Raw genomic sequence first — 17,255 nt, forward strand, 5'->3', positions numbered from 1 at the left:
TCACGAGTTTCCAATCTCACAGACCTGATCTCATTCTTGAAAGACAAGAATTCTCACGTTATTGAAATACAAGTGCAGACTCGTAAAGTATTTCTATCACACTACAAAGGTAAAAGATCATGCATCATGCTGTGCACCGAGCGTTTAAAACGGGTACAAAGAAGATCCAAAGCATACGTCCAGTGATCACGCCTGCGCGGTTGGTTTTAGGCGAATATATTCTGCCAACAATATAAAAAATATTATATTCTGCATGAAAAGGGTCTTCACACATAACCAGCTACGGATTATGCTGTACACAACCCAAGCTACACGTGATGCTTTTCCCTAAACACAGGAGATTTCTATGTCTATCGCTTTATCTTTACACTTTACTCATAGGTTTAACCCCCGACTTCCTCATATTAGTGGCAGGACCGCAGAGCCCGCCATGAGTTCCTGTTGTAATGCTTCCTCCTCCCCTTATTTTTTGATTGACTTAGAGCTAGCCAATCATATTATCGTATGCACACTTACTCACACGGTTTTCATTGATGGACACAACTTTAAGCAAATCATTTGCCTACTGGGGGCTTGACCATGAAAGACGGATAATGGCTTCCTGACTGAGTCTCACTTTGTTTATGTCGCGGTACTGACAACTACGTGAGCGTTTCTTTTATATTAAGAGGATAATTACATTGGTTCATAAGTTTGTGCTTCAGATTGTTATTTTGCTCCCTAACCAACTGAAGCGATTTCGTGGAGGGATGAGCTATTTTGTTGAATGAAGCGAATGCCCACAGTCCCGTTAGGAGGATGAGCTCCGTCGCCGGTCGGGATATCCCTGTCTCCGCCACCTCTGTCAGCAACGCTGGAGCTGCATCATCGCGGGCCTTGCACGTAGAACTCACATCCCAACAGGCAAGAATGAAATGATTATCTACAAGACTTATTCATAGGCTACAAGCGTATATACCCCAACTAATCCAACCGAGTTAGATGACAGCTGTGCTGTCTCACATCACATGTCAAAACAGCAGCAGGAAGGGCCTGCAGAATTAGTTAGCGAGCTAGTTGGACACTGTCAGAGTCTTCTTAGAGGTCTAACTATCTAGCTGCAAACTGTGACTTCAGTTTATTTATATTTATTTAGCTAATGAACTCTTACCCTGAACATGAGTAGTAGCTGCTTCCCGGATACATCGATAGCAAGTTGGCTAAAAACTAACAGTGAAAATGACTACTCCGTACCAATAAGCTAACGTGAATAACCGTGAAACACCCCACTTCATGTGTAGCTCAAGGCAAGTGGACACTGAGAAAGAATACGAAGATTAGGATGTGATAATTCGAGTATTGGGACTTGACAAATGCATTGCTATTTGTAACAAGATCGCCTAAAGCACGTGTGTTACTTTGAGACCTTGAGACATTTGTAATCACTGCCTCTTGAAGTTTTTCCTTGGCCTGCTCCAGAATAAATGTAATTCAGTCAGATGTCTTACTGAAGTATTTAATGCCGTTGAATATCAATTTAATATGTGTACCGTGCATGACATGTTTGCTCTTGTGAAGACCTCTAACATTGTGTCCATGGTTTTGGTTAGAAGTCAGTACCTTTTTATGGTTGTCCTCTTGCTGCATCATACTCTAATATGATTGGCAAATGACAAAGCAACCCTGCCCCATTGGTTGAAGAGGGAGAGTTATTAACGATAAACATTTGCAGCTATATTCATGCATTATTTAAATCACACTCCTGGTTCATTGTAATGTTTTCTTTGCAAGTGTTGGTTATGCTGCTGATACCTGTCACTAATGTAGGAACGCACCACTTTACTTTAATCATAGAATATGTCTTTGCAATGTTCAGTTAGATAGAAATACTAATATGAATGAGGATATGTTGGATTTACCGTAATATTCCAGAGACAGAGCATCAGAAATCAGAAGGAACTGCAAGATCTTAATAGCCAGTTTTACAGTTTTGACAGTTTGTTCTCATCCTTTTGCATTTGGCAATCATGAGTCCTTTGCAACGGACAGTGCGTGGGACATCCTTATTTTTGCAAGTCTTAAAATAAGGGTATCCCACACACTGTCCCCTTGTATAGCACTGATTATCCATGAAGGCATAGCACTTGCTGAGGACGGTGTCATGGCTGAAATCTGCTGAATATGAGACTTGAGGTCACTGTTAGAGCTGAGATCTTTGGAAGTTTTTGTCATTGCGATTTGCCTGAGACAGAATGCTAAGCATTAGCAAGTCTGTTGCAAGTTGATGTATTAACATGAACGAGGCCTGGAAATGCCTGTCACTTGGGCTCATTATTTCCCAGAGTTCCTGGCTGAATAGGAGGCCTAGTGTCTTTCCTTCATATCAATGAATAAACAATGAATTCTACAATATTTGGACAGGTCAGTTAGGCTAACTATTCCTTCAGCAGTCATCCCATGAAAACATTGACATGGGCCGGGGAGTTGCAAGAGGAGGGGGGCTGTCCTTTATTATGTCTGGACAATTCAAGTTTTTATGAATTCTGAAGTTATGTTCCAGAGAATATTTGGTGATTTGCATGTCCATGTGAGGAAATGGTAAAAGGCTCGGTGTTTTAACTTGTAAGCTTTTGCATTATTAGGTCACCGTTCCGCAAGTTATTGTTTCTGTTCGGTCAGCAGCCACCTCCCTTATTCAGTGTGTAATGGTTTGGTTTATGTAACCGTTGGCTCTCACAGCCATACAAGTAACTAAAGGGCTGATACTAGGACTGATTTTTACGTGATGGAGCATTACATAATTCTCAAGTGGCTTCTAACAAATTTTTTGCTTCAAAGAAAATCTCTTTGTATGTTATTTTTGTAATACAGTCTGTGATTGGATGAGCTTTCTGTTTTTCAGTTCATTCAGACATGAGGCTATTTCTCCTCTGGCTCGCTTTTGTTGTATGATGTTGTTCTTCTCTAAGCTTTATTCATTTGTGTTACATCTGTGATGAGGTTTGAGGGTGGCATTTGTTGGTGAATGTTCTTGCACTGCCCACCCAGTTGTCTGTTTGAATGTCGGTGCCGGGAGCTGAGGCCTAACTGGCTTCTCTTTAGTGGCAGCTCGATGACCGGAATGGGAGGTTTCTCCCCGCTGTGATACTAATGGATTCTTCCTTGACTGAACGGGTGACTGACATTTGTAGGGACTGTGGAACAAAATGCGACTTGTGCGCAAGTTTAATCTCATAGGGAATCTCATGACTTAGATTTTCCCGTAATGCCTGCAGCAATTTCTGTGGTGTAACTTAGGCTAAGTCTTCTGCTGAAGAATGCAGGTCAGGTGAGCCTGCTGTGACACTGAGTCCGTTCATGAAATGGCCTTGACTGTGGCTTTTGGGCCGGGCGGCTGAAAGAACGACTTACTTTTTCTCAGTGTCTTACCACTTGGCCACCACAATAAAGCAAACTCTGTGAGTAGTTATTTTGGTACATTTCCACCCATCCTTGTCCAAGTCCAATTAAGTCAATTCTCCTAAATTAAACATTTCCCCCTTTTAATGTTGCTAATGATTTTAGCACTATATCACTCTTATTCTGTCCTGGGTCAAATAACTGCTTGGTGAAAAAATTTTTTTTAAACCACAAAATGTACATTTTGTTATGCTTTTGGCTACTTGAGTAAACCTTGCAGGACTCTTGCATGTAGCATTTCTTAGTGTTATTGTTTTTCCTAATTTCTTACACGTCAGCTGCAAATACATTTGTTTTTCAGATCCTACCATTATGGTCACAAAATTAACAGATGATAAATCGTTAAACACCACACAATTATTTCAGAACATTGATTTCCACATAATAAAAATGAAATTGTAGCACCAACAACTTGTTGCTAGGGAAAAGTACCAAGAGGTTTTTTTTTTTGGAGGGGGCAGTCAAGTTTAACAATGATTACTTCACTTAATTGAAAATTTTTAATGCCATTTGTCCCACTTTGGAACGTCCAGACATATTGATCCGCAACAGTCCATTGATTTGGGAGAGTGCAGACAAGTATCTCATTCAAAGTGGATGATGTCATCTCCTGCTTGTTGACACTGTGCAAGCCTCTTCAAGTTGGGCTTGCACAGCTGGTGAGTCAGAGGAATTTGCTTTGTGTCCTGCTCAGCAGGTGGACCATGGGCTAGCAGAGATCACTAGTGAGTGATGAGATGCTGTAATCCCAGCTGAATTAAACGCTTCCTTCGCTGGCCAATGCTGATGCCAATTGTGTTTTGCTCTGATGGGCTGCCGACAGCCAGGTGCTATCGTTATCGTTTTAGAGCCACACCTCGCACCACACCTGTGCTATAGCACAGTGCCTTGATACAGGATTAACCGCCCGGCAACCCAGGCCTAAATACTTACCACTTTGCAGATGAGCAAATGTCAGCGAAAATGGATTTTTCCAAGAAAACCGTGCTCAGTTTAAACCTTGCGATTGTTTATTTCACATTGATTAAGCCATAGCGACTTTGTAGAAGAGTATGTCTTGAGTTTCTAGGATGTCGGTTCCCCAAAGTAACATTCCCCAAAGCAACCTACTTACTGTAGCCTACTTTACATTCAATGAACTGAAATCTTCCCGACTAAATGGTGGCCCTAGAATTTTAAATAAGCAAATGAAGGCCTTATGAGGGTTATTTTGTGTGAAGTCGGACTCATTTTGGCAGTATTCTCTGGAGGTTTTTGTTTAGTTTGACACATTTGCATGGAACAGGGCTGTTGGTTGACCTAAGCTTTCGACTGTTTGGTCAAGGATATACTGGCAATGTCACATATTTGTTTAAAACAAATGAGTGGAACAATGGAATACAAGTGCTTTTTAAAATTGGCCATCCCTACCACATACAGTTCCTATGAACCCTCACTAAAAGACAGTTAAAAGTTAAAAGACAGTGGCCGCGGTGTGGAAAATGAAGACTGCACTTGCACCAGACTATTAAAAACAGCCCAGGTGTTTCAGATGGGAAGGGGACTTTTTGTGCTTGTTTGGTTAGTAACACCTGCCCTGTGACACCTGCTCTCTCTGTCCTTCCACAGAGGCGTCTGCGGCACCTCCGGAGCATCGCGGCGCGAAACATCGTCAACAGGAACGGCTCTCCGCTGCTAGACACCTACTTCACCCTGCACCTCTGTCAGGAGGACAGGATATCCAGAGGTGAGGCTGTCCCTCCTCTGGGCTCTCAAAGAATCTGTTTATCCTCGTGCTTCTATTATTCTAAACTTTCTTCCTTCATTTGGTGGCATAGTACATACGGGCCTGTCCAGATCCACTCTAAGCTATAGTGCTAGTCTTTGATGAAGTGCTGCACTCCATGGACCACAACCGATTCCGGACTTTCCAGTGCTGACTGTGGCCAGGGGTCCAGAATACACAACTACAGTTGGTTGTAAGGTCGTCTAGGGAGGGAGGGTTGTGGTCTTGTTGTAGTTTTCCCCTGTGTCCGGGGAGATCGATCAGGCACCTGCAGTCTGACATCACAGCTCAGCTGGAGTGCAGTGCAAAAAGAACAGCCTGTGCTTGCCATTCTTTGCCGTGTTAATTTGACGGAAATATTAAATATGAATGAGTTCATGAAGGCTATGAACTTATCTACACCAAGCATTTGCTGCTAACGGGTCCGAAATGCTTTTGTTGGAGATTTATATGCTTTGCTTTTTAGATTAATTTCACAGGAGTTTAAATCATTGAATCAAAGGCAAACTGGAATGCCTCCCAGTCATAACAAATTAAAAAGCTGATGAAAAGAGCTGACTTAATTTTTCTGCTCTTTCCTAGGGTTTTACAAGAGTGAGATCATCAAGGACTCCTTGGTAAGTGCTATCATCTGAAGGTAAAATATGAAAAAAAAAAAAACAATTAAAATAAATACGCTGTGCAACTTTGCTCGTTTATATCAGGCGGACCTTGCGGCCGTTTGTTGTCTGTCCCTCTGCATGTGACACCCGCACCTTTAACGTCAGATTATCCACTCAGACAATAGCGACAAAGCCGTACGTTATGGCGGGGCTGAAAGCAGGGCCCCTCCAGAACGTGCTGCAGCGAGGCCCCCTCGACGGCCTTTTGCGGCCCTGCAACAGGCCTCTTTTTTTAGGGTGACAGATGGTGGTTCCCTGGCTGCCGGGGGCAAGTGGCTGCAGCTTTGCAGAGCGGGCAGTCGGCCCAGGCCACGCGCTGTTAGCCTCTGCTGCTCCAGCCCTGCATAGCACATCCCGTGCCCTGTCAAATCATTTCTGTTTCTATAAAGTAATTTATAATTTCTTGGTTTTGTTTTTCCTGATTTCAGATTTCTTGATTATCATACAACATATATTTATCTTTTTTCACCTTACTCATTCAGTTTTTATCAAACTTTAATTTTTAAGTAGAAACCCCCCCCCCCCAGCACTGACGTCTATGACATGAACCAAAAGGATGCCTTGCGTTGGCAGACTTCTGTCTCTTATACACGTCATTATAGTGTGTAGCAAGTTAGAGAGAGCGCATTCTCCCCTTCCAAAAGCTATTTCAATGAGCACTATCTGATGAATAATAAGCAAAGTGCAGTAAAATGATTGGGTTTGGCGTCATATTTGACACATTGGAGCGGAGAACCTTTTCTGAGGGATTTGCAGCAGTTGTAGCAGGCAGTAGAGTAGCCTCTACATGTTGGCTCAGCAGGAAGCTGGCACGCGTTAGCATTTCTCGGCACTAAGCCCACATCTGTGGATTGAGTCATAATGCTTTGTTTATGAGAGCAGCATACAACACACAATTTTAATACAGTATGCCCCTTCAAATTAAGTGCATTTCAGTGAAGCACAAATTAAAGATTTGCCTAATTCTGTGTTAATTACCGGATTCTGTGTTAATTATTGAATTGCGTTGTTCTGTCCGCTATTCTCTCCATATCTGTGAAATGCTACAAATCCTTTCTTCAAAGCATTGTAGAGGAAATTACCCACCTCCCCCACTGCCATAACTTTGGGCACGCTTCACTGCCGGACGTAGTACACTTGGCTTCATGCCGCAGCTGGTGCTGTTGCAGTTTAGATAAGTCCTAAGAGGAAGTTGTGAGCTGTGCACAAATCACTTTCTCCCACACTGCAGCCCAATGACTTTGGTAACAAAGCATCAGTGATGTGTGATTGGGGCCAACCTGTTCAAGAATCTATTGGCGGTTTAGAGATTAGATTTTACTAACCTGGGAAATTCACCCACATATGCTTAGATATTGGCTCACTAAAAATCACCTGTAAGTCTGATGAAGTGCTAATGTTTTGGTCAACACACTTTCATTAGAGCTATTCGAGGATCTGGTGAAACGTTCACATTCTTCAGTGTGGTGATAAAAATGTAATCTGCAGGATACTGGGTTGGAGTTTTAATTTATATTTATACTTTTACGGTAAAGCTGCGGGTCACCTTTGGCATAACACTTAGCGTTGTGGTGCACTTTCTCTCCTGAGAGCTACACTCTCTATTCTTGCATCCCCTGTCATGTTAGTAAGCTCTCCACAGAAGCATACAGTGTGAAAAAGAAAAAGAAACTGATAATCTCTTTGTTGGTCACAATCCATGAGTCAGCAGCAGTTATTTTCCTTGAAGCCTCAATATTATGATAAAAGTGGGAATAAATTAGCACCTTGGGTTTATATTTTGCCAGATAGGCAATGCCATCTTGTAACGGCAATAACAGGTTACTGTTCCGCACTAGATACGGAAACTGCAAAGGATTTGCATGCAGCTGTCCCTGTTTATGTAGTTGTATGTTTATGCTTCATTATTTTAATTGTGCCATTTCTTTCTGTTCAGTGCATTGTCATCTTATGTAGATACAGTGCCCTCCATAATGTTATGTTTTGATTTTCCTCTGATTTGCCACAATTTTAGATTTGAAATCGCAATTAACACAATTTCTTAGATTTCATTAAAGGGTATTTTTATACATTTTAGTTTCATTATTACATTATTATTACATTACATTATTGGCATTTGGCAGACGCTCTTATCCAGAGCGACGTACAGTTGATTAGACTAAGCAGGAGCAGGAGCTGGAGCAATGCAGGGTTAAGGGCCTTGCTTAAGGGCCCAACGGCTGTGCGGATCTTATTGTGGCTGCACCGGGATTAGAAACACCGACCTTCGGTGTCCCAGTCAAGTACCTTAACCACTACGCTACAGGCCGCCTCACATGTGTTATGTAGACATTACAGCGATGTTTAGACATAGTCCCCCAATTTCAGGGCACCATAATGTTTGGGACACATGACTTCACTGGTGTTTGTAATTGCTCCGGTGTGTTTAATTGGCTTTTTAATGCAGGTATAAGAGAGCTCTCAGCACCTAGTCTTTCCTCTAGTCTTTCAATAGCCTTTGTAAACTATTATTGCTTTTTATCAACATGAGGACCAAAGTTGTGCCAATAAAAGTCAAAGAAGCTATTATGAGACTGAGAAACAAGAATAAAATGTTTAGAGACATCAGCCAACCCTTAGGCAGAAGATTTCATGAACCAAAGTAGAGGCTACACTGCAAGATGCAAACCACTCGTTAGGCCAGGTTACAGTTTGACAATAAGAACTTAAAAGAGCAACCACTGTTATGGAAAAAGGTTTTGTGGACAGATGAGACAAAGATGAGCTTATATTAGAGTGATGGCAATAGCAAAGCATGGAGGAGAGAATGAACTGCCCGAGATCCAAAGCATACCACCTCATCTGTGAAACACGGTGGTGGGGGTGTTATGGTCTGGGCATGTATGGCTGCTGAAGGTACTGGCTCACTTATCTTCATTGATGATATAACTGCTGATGGTAGTAACAAAATTGATTCTGAAGTGTATAGAAACATCTTATCTGCTGAAGTTCACGCAAATGCCTTTAAACTCCAGATGTTCATTCTACAGCAAGACAATGATCCCAAACATACTGCTAAAGCAACTAAGGAGTTTTTCTAAGCTAAAAATGGTTTGCATGCCTTTCATATGGTGAAGAGAACTCGCCCCCTGGGACAAGCATGAGCTAAAAATGCCTGCAATACACGTCTGGCTGAGCATCACCAGAGAAGACACCCATCACAGACTTAAAGCAGTCATTGCATGCAAAGAATATGCAACAAAATACTAAACACGACTGCTTACATTTATATAACATTGCTGTGTCCTAATCATTATGGTGCGACTATATATAAACACTGCTGTAATTTCTACATGGTAAAACCAAAATGTATAAAAATGCCCTTCATTAAAATCTGACAATATGTCACTTGATTTTTTTTTCTACAATTCTCAAATTGTAGAGTACAGAGGCAAATAAACAAATGATGGGTCTTTGTCCCAAACGTTATGGAGGGCACTTTATGTGCGATAGCTACAACAGAACTATAATCTCCATCGTGTCTGGAATTGTGCCGTGAAAGCTCTAGTCTTGCTAGCGTTGGCATTTTCTCATGGTGGCCTTTGCTGTCCAATGTTCTGCCCTCTTTACGTCGTGTTTTTTGCAGCCACTGTATTTCAGAAGATTCATTTCCCTCTGTACTTCCTGTTGTTGCGTGGGGCGAGCTGTCTCCTCGCTCCATCCTTCCTGCTGAGTCTGTTAAATGGGGAAAGAGTTTATGAGCTTCGTAGCCTTGGCAGAGAAGACAGGTGCTGTCTTTTTATTCATGGACTTTCTTTTTTGCGTGGTCAAAAGAACTCCATATTTGAGGTGCAAAGGGAACATGCTCCCCTAAGCTACCATATTAACTGTCATCCCGGCTTTTTGAACTTTAACTCAAATTTTATTGCTTTTCATCCAATAGAATCCTACATGGAGGAGTCTGGACTTTGGCATGCTGCCTGACCTTCTTGACACCTCGGTGTCCTGCTTCGTGGTGCGGATATGGGGAGGGCGGGGGGACCAGTACCAGCTCCTCATCGAGTGGAAGGTCAACTTGGATGGACTGAGATACACTGGGCAGCAGGTGAGAGAGAGGATCTCATTTTACTGTGTCTCTCTCATGCCCCCTTCCACTGCTGCAAAGGATACATAAGGATAGGATACATAATTCCTATTCTTCTCCCTGTTGCCTTCTCTACTTCTCTCCTCCCCTTGTTCTCACCCCCTTCCTCTGCTCACGTCCCCTTCCTCTGCTCACGTCTCCTCCCTCTCATCATGTCCCCTATGTCCCCTTCCTCTGTCTCATGTCCCCTATGTCCCCTTCCTCTGTCTCATGTCCCCTATGTCCCCTTCCTCTGTCTCATGTCCCCTATGTCCCCTTCCTCTGTCTCATGTCCCCTATGTCCCCTTCCTCTGTCTCATGTCCCCTATGTTCCCTTCCTCTGTCTCATGTCCCCTATGTCTCCTTCCTCTGTCTCATGTCCCCAATGTTCCCTTCTTCTGTTTCATGTCCCCTATGTCCCCTTCCTCTGTTTCTTGTCCCCTTCCTCTGTCTCATGTCCCCTATGTTCCCTTCCTCTGTCTCATTTCCCCTCTTGTCCCCTATGTCCCCTTCCTCTGTCTCATTTCCCCTATGTTCCCTTCCTCTGCTCATGTCCCCTTCCTCTGTCTCATGTCCCCTATGGCTCCTTCCTCTTTTCATGTCCCCTCTTGTCCCCTATGTCCCCTTCCTTTGCTCATGTCCCCTTCCTTTGTCTCATCTCCCAATCCTCTGCTGTTTTCCTTCCCCTGTTCCCTTCTTTTCCCTAAGCCCCCTCTTTCTGCCTGTCCTTTCCCTGTTCTATGTGTTGCCTTGGACAGACACACATTTGTGTAACAGGGCTGTGCCCTCCATCACCCCAAACAGACAAATACCGCTATGTTCTTTCTGCCCGTAGATCCGCTCCAGAAATCCAAATGAGATCATATTTGGATTAAACGATGGCTACTATGCAGCTGACTTCGATCACAAGGTGTGTTTTTTCTCCCTTGATGAATTTGAGACCTTACCAGTTAATATCTGTTTCAAATCTTCGAGTGTTCTGTTAGCTTTGTCATTTAAGAATATTTGTACAGTGCCGGGTATGGAAAGCAGACATACTGCAATGCTTATGTAATGTCTTTGACAACTGAAGTGTTCAGTATGGTTTCATTTTGTCCATTTTTTGCTTCAGGACCACTCTGAAAAAAAGAAGAGCAGTTTGCTTCAGGTTGACCAGAGTTCAGTGCGAAACTCCTACAGCGTCTTCTCCCTGTTGCGGTAAGGTCCCCAGCACAAAGCATTTCAGGGCCTCCTCTACCCAGGGCAAATCTGCATTTTAATGTTGGTCTTGCAAGTGATCCGTTGGGTCATAACCCACGCTAAGTACATTCACATACGTAATAATTTATGTAAGCAGCCCAATTAGCTGAAGCTTAAGGGAACTTCCTGTTTTACAATGCTATACTTTTATACTTTCATTGACCTTTCAGCATTATCACAAGACAATTGTAATTAAAACACTGAATTATTCTGCTGTTACAATGAACATCAATACAAAAACATTGTTTTAATATAAAAATAAAAAAAAACAAAATGTAAAATTTGCAATTATCTAATGTAAAATCTAATATCTCATATCACAAATCTGGAATGTAAAATCCACTATGCTTTAGGAGGCTCTTTGTGTCAGCCTGGAATTACAGCTTGTGGCGTGAATGCAGGCTGGCTGTATCTGAAGTGGAAAGCCTCCGTGTGCAGGGCACAGTGTGAACCACTGCCTGTTTTAATTACCTCTCCAAAGCAGCCATGCAATTCCTGTATGGTTTTAACATGGATTCTCCAGCAGGTGGCACTTGAATACAATCTTTTAGTACAAGCATATGTTTGGAAATACATCTGTTAGCTTAATGTCTGCAGGGTGACTTGCATAGTTTATAATTTTCAGTTGGCCACTTTTACAATTGGATAGTTTCTTAAATGGTTCAGCTTGGTGCTACACCAGGACTTGGAACCAAGAATCAATGTTTTACATTGAAAGGGCATTAGAAACTCTTTTGCACTCTTTGGAGAAACGGGATGAAATGGGGGAAAAATAGTTTTTATACAGGTAATACATACATATTAATTACATTGGAAGGCGTCCTTTTATTCAAAATGTAAGGGGTGAAAATGGATGCTTCTGGCAGATTTTCACCACACCACTAGGGGGAGACAGCACATCACTTTCTGAACAATCTAACTCCGAAGGCTGCTAAAGCTAACAAGTAGTGCCACAATAGCTTTCCTAGCAATGCTCTCCTGCTCTGTGTTTAAAGTTTAAATGAAGTTCTCCATTGACCGATGCCTCCAAAATAATAGACGAGTACAACAAGTACAACTGACGTGGTTCTGTTGCTCCCAGCTTTTACTGTTGCTCCCAGAATCACTTGGTGTTCTTCACACCGTCTGTACCCCACGGGACCCGCATTGTGTTGAAGTCATAGGTTTTTCGGGGTGTTTAGCTGAACTCCGTGACGCATGGTTTTCTGCAGTCTATCACTTTGGCCCCAGAACGGTGTGCTGTGCAGTGTCAGCTCGTAGATTACATTGGGCCTGGGAATCAGCTCCTGTCTTTGAGAATTACGCGGCTCCAGGTTGGCGAGTGACTGCCGTGTCAGGTGAGCTACACCCACTGTCATTTAACAAAGATGTTTACATTTTTTACATCTCAAAGCAGCCCTAGACGATGCCCCTTGGTCATAGTCTCATGTCCAGGGCAGAGAAGATCTGATAATGGACGTCGGGGTTTCGCCGATTACACAGATGTGTTTGTAAAGCCTTGGTTTTATGGGGCAGATGTAGGTGTCTGTTTAATATCTTGGCTCTGGCCTGTACTCTGTTAAAGCTCTGGCCCTGAATATAAAGATCACTCCGTTAGATTGTCAGAGAATCCTCTCCTCTGGATGGAAGAGAATGTCTCTGTTGAGCCAGGGCTCTCGAACCTGAACTATTTCCTGAAATGCTTGAGACGAGTGTTTTAATGTAGTGTTTTCATGTAAATATTTAAGGAAGAACGAGCGCCCTTGAAAGCTAGATTGTAGAAACACACGCCACGCTCTCCAGTGTTTCCATTACAATTTTGTATATTATTACTTTCATTAGCTGTGTATTTGTGTATATTTCAATGCAGATTTACTGAATTTATGTTAACCCCTTAGCAGGCGGATGCAACCTGCACGTTACATCTCCCTTAACAGACAGAATAAAACCAGCGTTGTATTTGATCATGTGACCGTTTTTCAAGACACATGACCATTGAAATGCATTGTGATTTCTAGCCCTTTCTATGGACTTTCTATGGGGCACCGTAGTCCATAATGGGTTAAAGGGTCCGAAATGGAGTTAAAAGCATGAAGGGATGCGGTAGTGTCATAGCAATTAAAAATAAATAAAAGAATGACATTTTTCATTGTGGTTTTGTCTACATTCTCTGTGATTTCGCAACCACTCCCGAGACATATTCCGTCGGGCGACAGCCGCTAACGATATCTGCCGACGTCCAGACCCCGCCGCCTTGAAGTGAGCGGGGAGTGTTGAGGCTGGGAGTGTTGAGGCTGGGGACAGAGCCCCCGGGCGGGGAGACGCTTCATTACTCAGCGGTAATGTAAGCCCAACTGACGCGGCGCTGATGGAGGGACTCTGCGTTACGGGGCACGGAAGGCCGGAGTTCTAACCGCACGGAGACGTACGCTAGCCGCTCGCGGGTCACTCGGAGACCTGCTACCGAGCTCGTCTGCGGAGGTCGCGCGGAAGGTCGACGTTTACGTTCTGCTTAATAAATCCTCGCCCCCGATTTCCCCTCTCTGGTCCGGTCAGAATTTTGCGGGCGTGCGGAAGCGTAGCGTGGCGCAGGAAACTCGGCTTGGCTCCCCCTAGAGGACACTTCGTGGTGGTGTTGTGATAGGAAAGGAATGCTGTTATCGTCTCTGAAACCTTTTGTTTTGGGTTCAGTTAGCGATTTGTCAGCACTTTGCTGTTGAGTTTGTTCAGCCTTTCAAATATCTCAGCCTCCAGTGTGAGGAAAGGGGGTAGTGCGGCTATGAAATGGGCTATTAATCAGCAAAATCTTCTCCTGCCGATGGACCCGTGCCCGTGGGAACCTGTGTTGGTTTAGTCCAAGGAAATGCCAAGTGGGTGACTAACTCACCAGTGAGTTCACTTGAATGGAGATCACCAGTTGGCTCCGAGAATACTTTTGCGGAGGGATGGAGATCTGCCCAGGTATATCCCTTTGGGTGACCAAATGTCTGACTGGATCTTCAGAGATCTTGACTGACTGGATCTTCAGAGACCCTGATTGACTGGATTTTCATAGATCCTGACTGACTGGATCTTCAGAGCTCCTGACTGACGGGATCTTCAGAGATCCTGACTGACTGGATCTACTGACTGAATCTTCAGAGATCCAGAAATCGAATTTGAGGGTGTCTCTAAGACTGTTGGACAAAGCTGGAAGCCATTTCACCAGGGGTGAATCGGCCGGTCTGCGGCTGTTACAAGGCATCACTTGTAAATGTAAGTCTAAGATGGTTCCCTCCTTTTCTTGTCCAAGTTGGCGCCTCGCATGTTTGGAGAGGCTGACGCGTGGCTGTGTGCCACACGAGGCCTAGTGTGGGATTCCATTCATTCCTACCAAAACACAACCTGATCTTAACGGGAACGAGAAAACAATTTAGTGTAGCCCGGCGCTGACTGCGATATTGTGTTTCTGCGACAGCCCCAATGCTTTTCAGATTAAGACTAAGCTCCATTGTTATTGTCATTCTGAGCAGTTGCCAGCTTCTGTTTCCCTGCGCATTACGTAAGGAATTGTCTCCGGCACAAACAACCCAAGAGAGGGTGAGCCCTGGATTTAGAACCTATAAATAATATCTGAGGAGTAAACCTGTAAACAACTATAGGAGGAATATAAACTATGGTTTGTTCAGCGATGATGATCTTAAATGTTACCTCTTGTTCTTTTGTGTGACTGCCAAGCGGCACCCTCTAAGGCTGTGGTAATGGATGGTGTAGCCGTAAGCCGGTCTGCGCTAATGTTTTTTGTTTGTTTTTGTGAACGCATTTCTATTGGCAGGACTGCAAACGTTTTGACACAAAGTACAGACTTATGATTGTACAGACTTAATGCTGAGAAAATCTGCAACCAGGCTGACTCAAAATGAAACCGCTATTTTCATCAGACTCCTGATTTAATCTGTGAGGAAAAGGATGACCGTAATAAGTAGATTCATGTGCAGCTGGCAGTGACTAAGCAGCTTTAGCGCACTTCTCAGCGCTTTCTTTCCTTGTTTCTTTTTTCCTCCAAAGATTACCTTTCTACTAGCTTCTGTCCGTATTGCTGACGTTTGAACAAAATGTTTCCACCTGCAATTCGATTGGAAACCAGATTGTTCTAACAAAACCCCTAATATATGAAGTGCCTTTCTCGTGCATAAACCGCTTTGAATCTGAACCAGTTAAATATTGGAAGATGCCTACCCGTACGGTCTAAAATTCTGCGTTCCATGTTCAGCTAAAACCGTTTGGCCAGTCCCATAGAACATTGCTGTTTTTTATGTGGGGCTGTTTTGTTGTTTTCACCTGCTGTTATTGCCCCCCCCCTAACTCCCACCCCCTCCCCGCTGCAAAGTTTGGGGTATGCCTCCACTCCACATGGAGGAGTCCAGACCTGAATGGAAGCGGAGGTGATAAGCTCCCCCTGTGGTTAGCACGTTTAGCACGACCCGCTCGGGACTCCTTGGCAGAGCTGTGCTGAAGCCATCAGGCACAGGATATTGTTCTGGGCAGGATTAGGAGCCCAGTTTAAACAGCTGGCCCGGGACAGACCCCAAGCCTGGCCTGAGACCCGAAAAGACATTTTCTGCTTACGGAAAATAAACTCCTCTCTAATCTTAAAGGCGCCCTGTTGAATTTAATGCGGATATTTGTTATTCTTCACACCCTCGGAATGTATTTTAACAATATCAAAACAAGCACCGCGGAGTTCGTTTTTGGCTCTTTTTCTTCTTTTTCTTCCAAGGTTATTTTTATTTATTTATTTATTTTATCCTCCTTTGTGCTTTTTTTTTTTTTTTTTTGTTACTTCCCCTGCACATTATGTTTGTCATTATTAAGGTTATACAGGCAGTTTTTATTTTTATTTTTTATTTCTCGATCGGGTAAGCCTGTACTTGTGCAGGCTGACGCTGCGGTGCCGTGCAGTCTTCCAGTCTGCTGGGTCAGTGTGGCTTTGTGTCCAGTTACGGCTCTGCCTCCATCTCTCCTCGTTCCTAGCCTTTCCCACCCCGCTTCGCATTGGCAGCCACTTAAAATGCTGTCAGATTTAATCTCAGTAGTTTGATCTAGAGCGCATACTTTTAGGATCTTAAATCCCATTACTCCATCTTGTGGACTACATGGGGGCCACTTATTGTATTTTTCTGTTATGAATAGAATGATTTGCTGTTGCTATTAATGCAAATAAGACGAGCAACGACCTGGCACAGTTTTGAATGTCCCCCCAGATTTTGCCTTATTATTTGAGGCTCTCAAGGCTGCTAAATTGGTCACACACACACACACACACACACACAGACACAGACACACACGCACACGCACACACTTCAAACAAATTTGAAGTCCATATTGAAGTGAAAGCTGGCTGTTGTGTCTGAGGTAGGTAACCAAAATTCTCCAACTGAGGCAAGCACACTTGGCCTTTTGGTGAACCTCCTTGATTGCCTGCTCTAGTGCTGTACAGATGTATTTTCCTGCAAATAAAAGTTGCCATGTAAACAGCTATGTTTATCTACATAATAAGCTCGAGAGGGCAGACGTCTGTCAGCAGAGAGCAGATGGACCAAAATATTTTGGAAGGAGAAACAATGTTATCTATCCTTCACGTCCTGAGGTGGCCAATGTTTTGGTATCCCCAGCAACGTACAGATATGGAGAATATTGTTTGTTTTCTCTCTTTTTAAATTTAATTTGATATTATTTTATCTGTAATCTTATTCTTTCATTACATGTGAAATGCCGTCAGCCATTTCATAAGTGTAGTGAAATTAATGCGCCTCTTTAATAGCTGTTTATATCTACAATAATCTTTTCTCTGACCCTCATCAGAGAAAAGAAAACAAAAGCCTCAAACGTATTGTCATTGGATACTGAAGCACTTCAAAAAACGTCTGTCGTCAGGCAGAGAAGGAAAGGCTGTTTCTCTTTCTATTCTTTTCTTCCTTGTCTGAGGTATCATTTGAGGGACTGCATTTCATGTACCTACCTTCCCTACCACACAAAATAAAAGTTTCTGTTCTTGTGTCACGCAGGAGCTGAAATGAATGCTGAAACT

The 17,255-nt window shown here is 43.2% G+C and overlaps 1 protein-coding gene across 1 annotated transcript in view; it reads left to right on the forward strand.

Moving 5' to 3' along the window:
* The first annotated feature begins 591 nt into the window (after positions 1 to 591).
* uvrag (UV radiation resistance associated gene) overlaps positions 592 to 17,255 on the forward strand; it is an 85,732-nt gene continuing 69,068 nt past the window's right edge. The window contains exons 1-6 of the mRNA XM_061250051.1: positions 592 to 903; positions 5,047 to 5,164; positions 5,786 to 5,820; positions 9,788 to 9,949; positions 10,803 to 10,877; positions 11,079 to 11,164. Coding sequence (XP_061106035.1) covers positions 799 to 903; positions 5,047 to 5,164; positions 5,786 to 5,820; positions 9,788 to 9,949; positions 10,803 to 10,877; positions 11,079 to 11,164 — 581 coding nt within the window. The 5' untranslated portion in view covers positions 592 to 798. The remainder of the gene's footprint in view (positions 904 to 5,046; positions 5,165 to 5,785; positions 5,821 to 9,787; positions 9,950 to 10,802; positions 10,878 to 11,078; positions 11,165 to 17,255) is intronic.

Source organism: Conger conger, chromosome 7 (genome assembly GCF_963514075.1).
Source record: "Conger conger chromosome 7, fConCon1.1, whole genome shotgun sequence".
Taxonomy (NCBI): domain Eukaryota; kingdom Metazoa; phylum Chordata; class Actinopteri; order Anguilliformes; family Congridae; genus Conger; species Conger conger.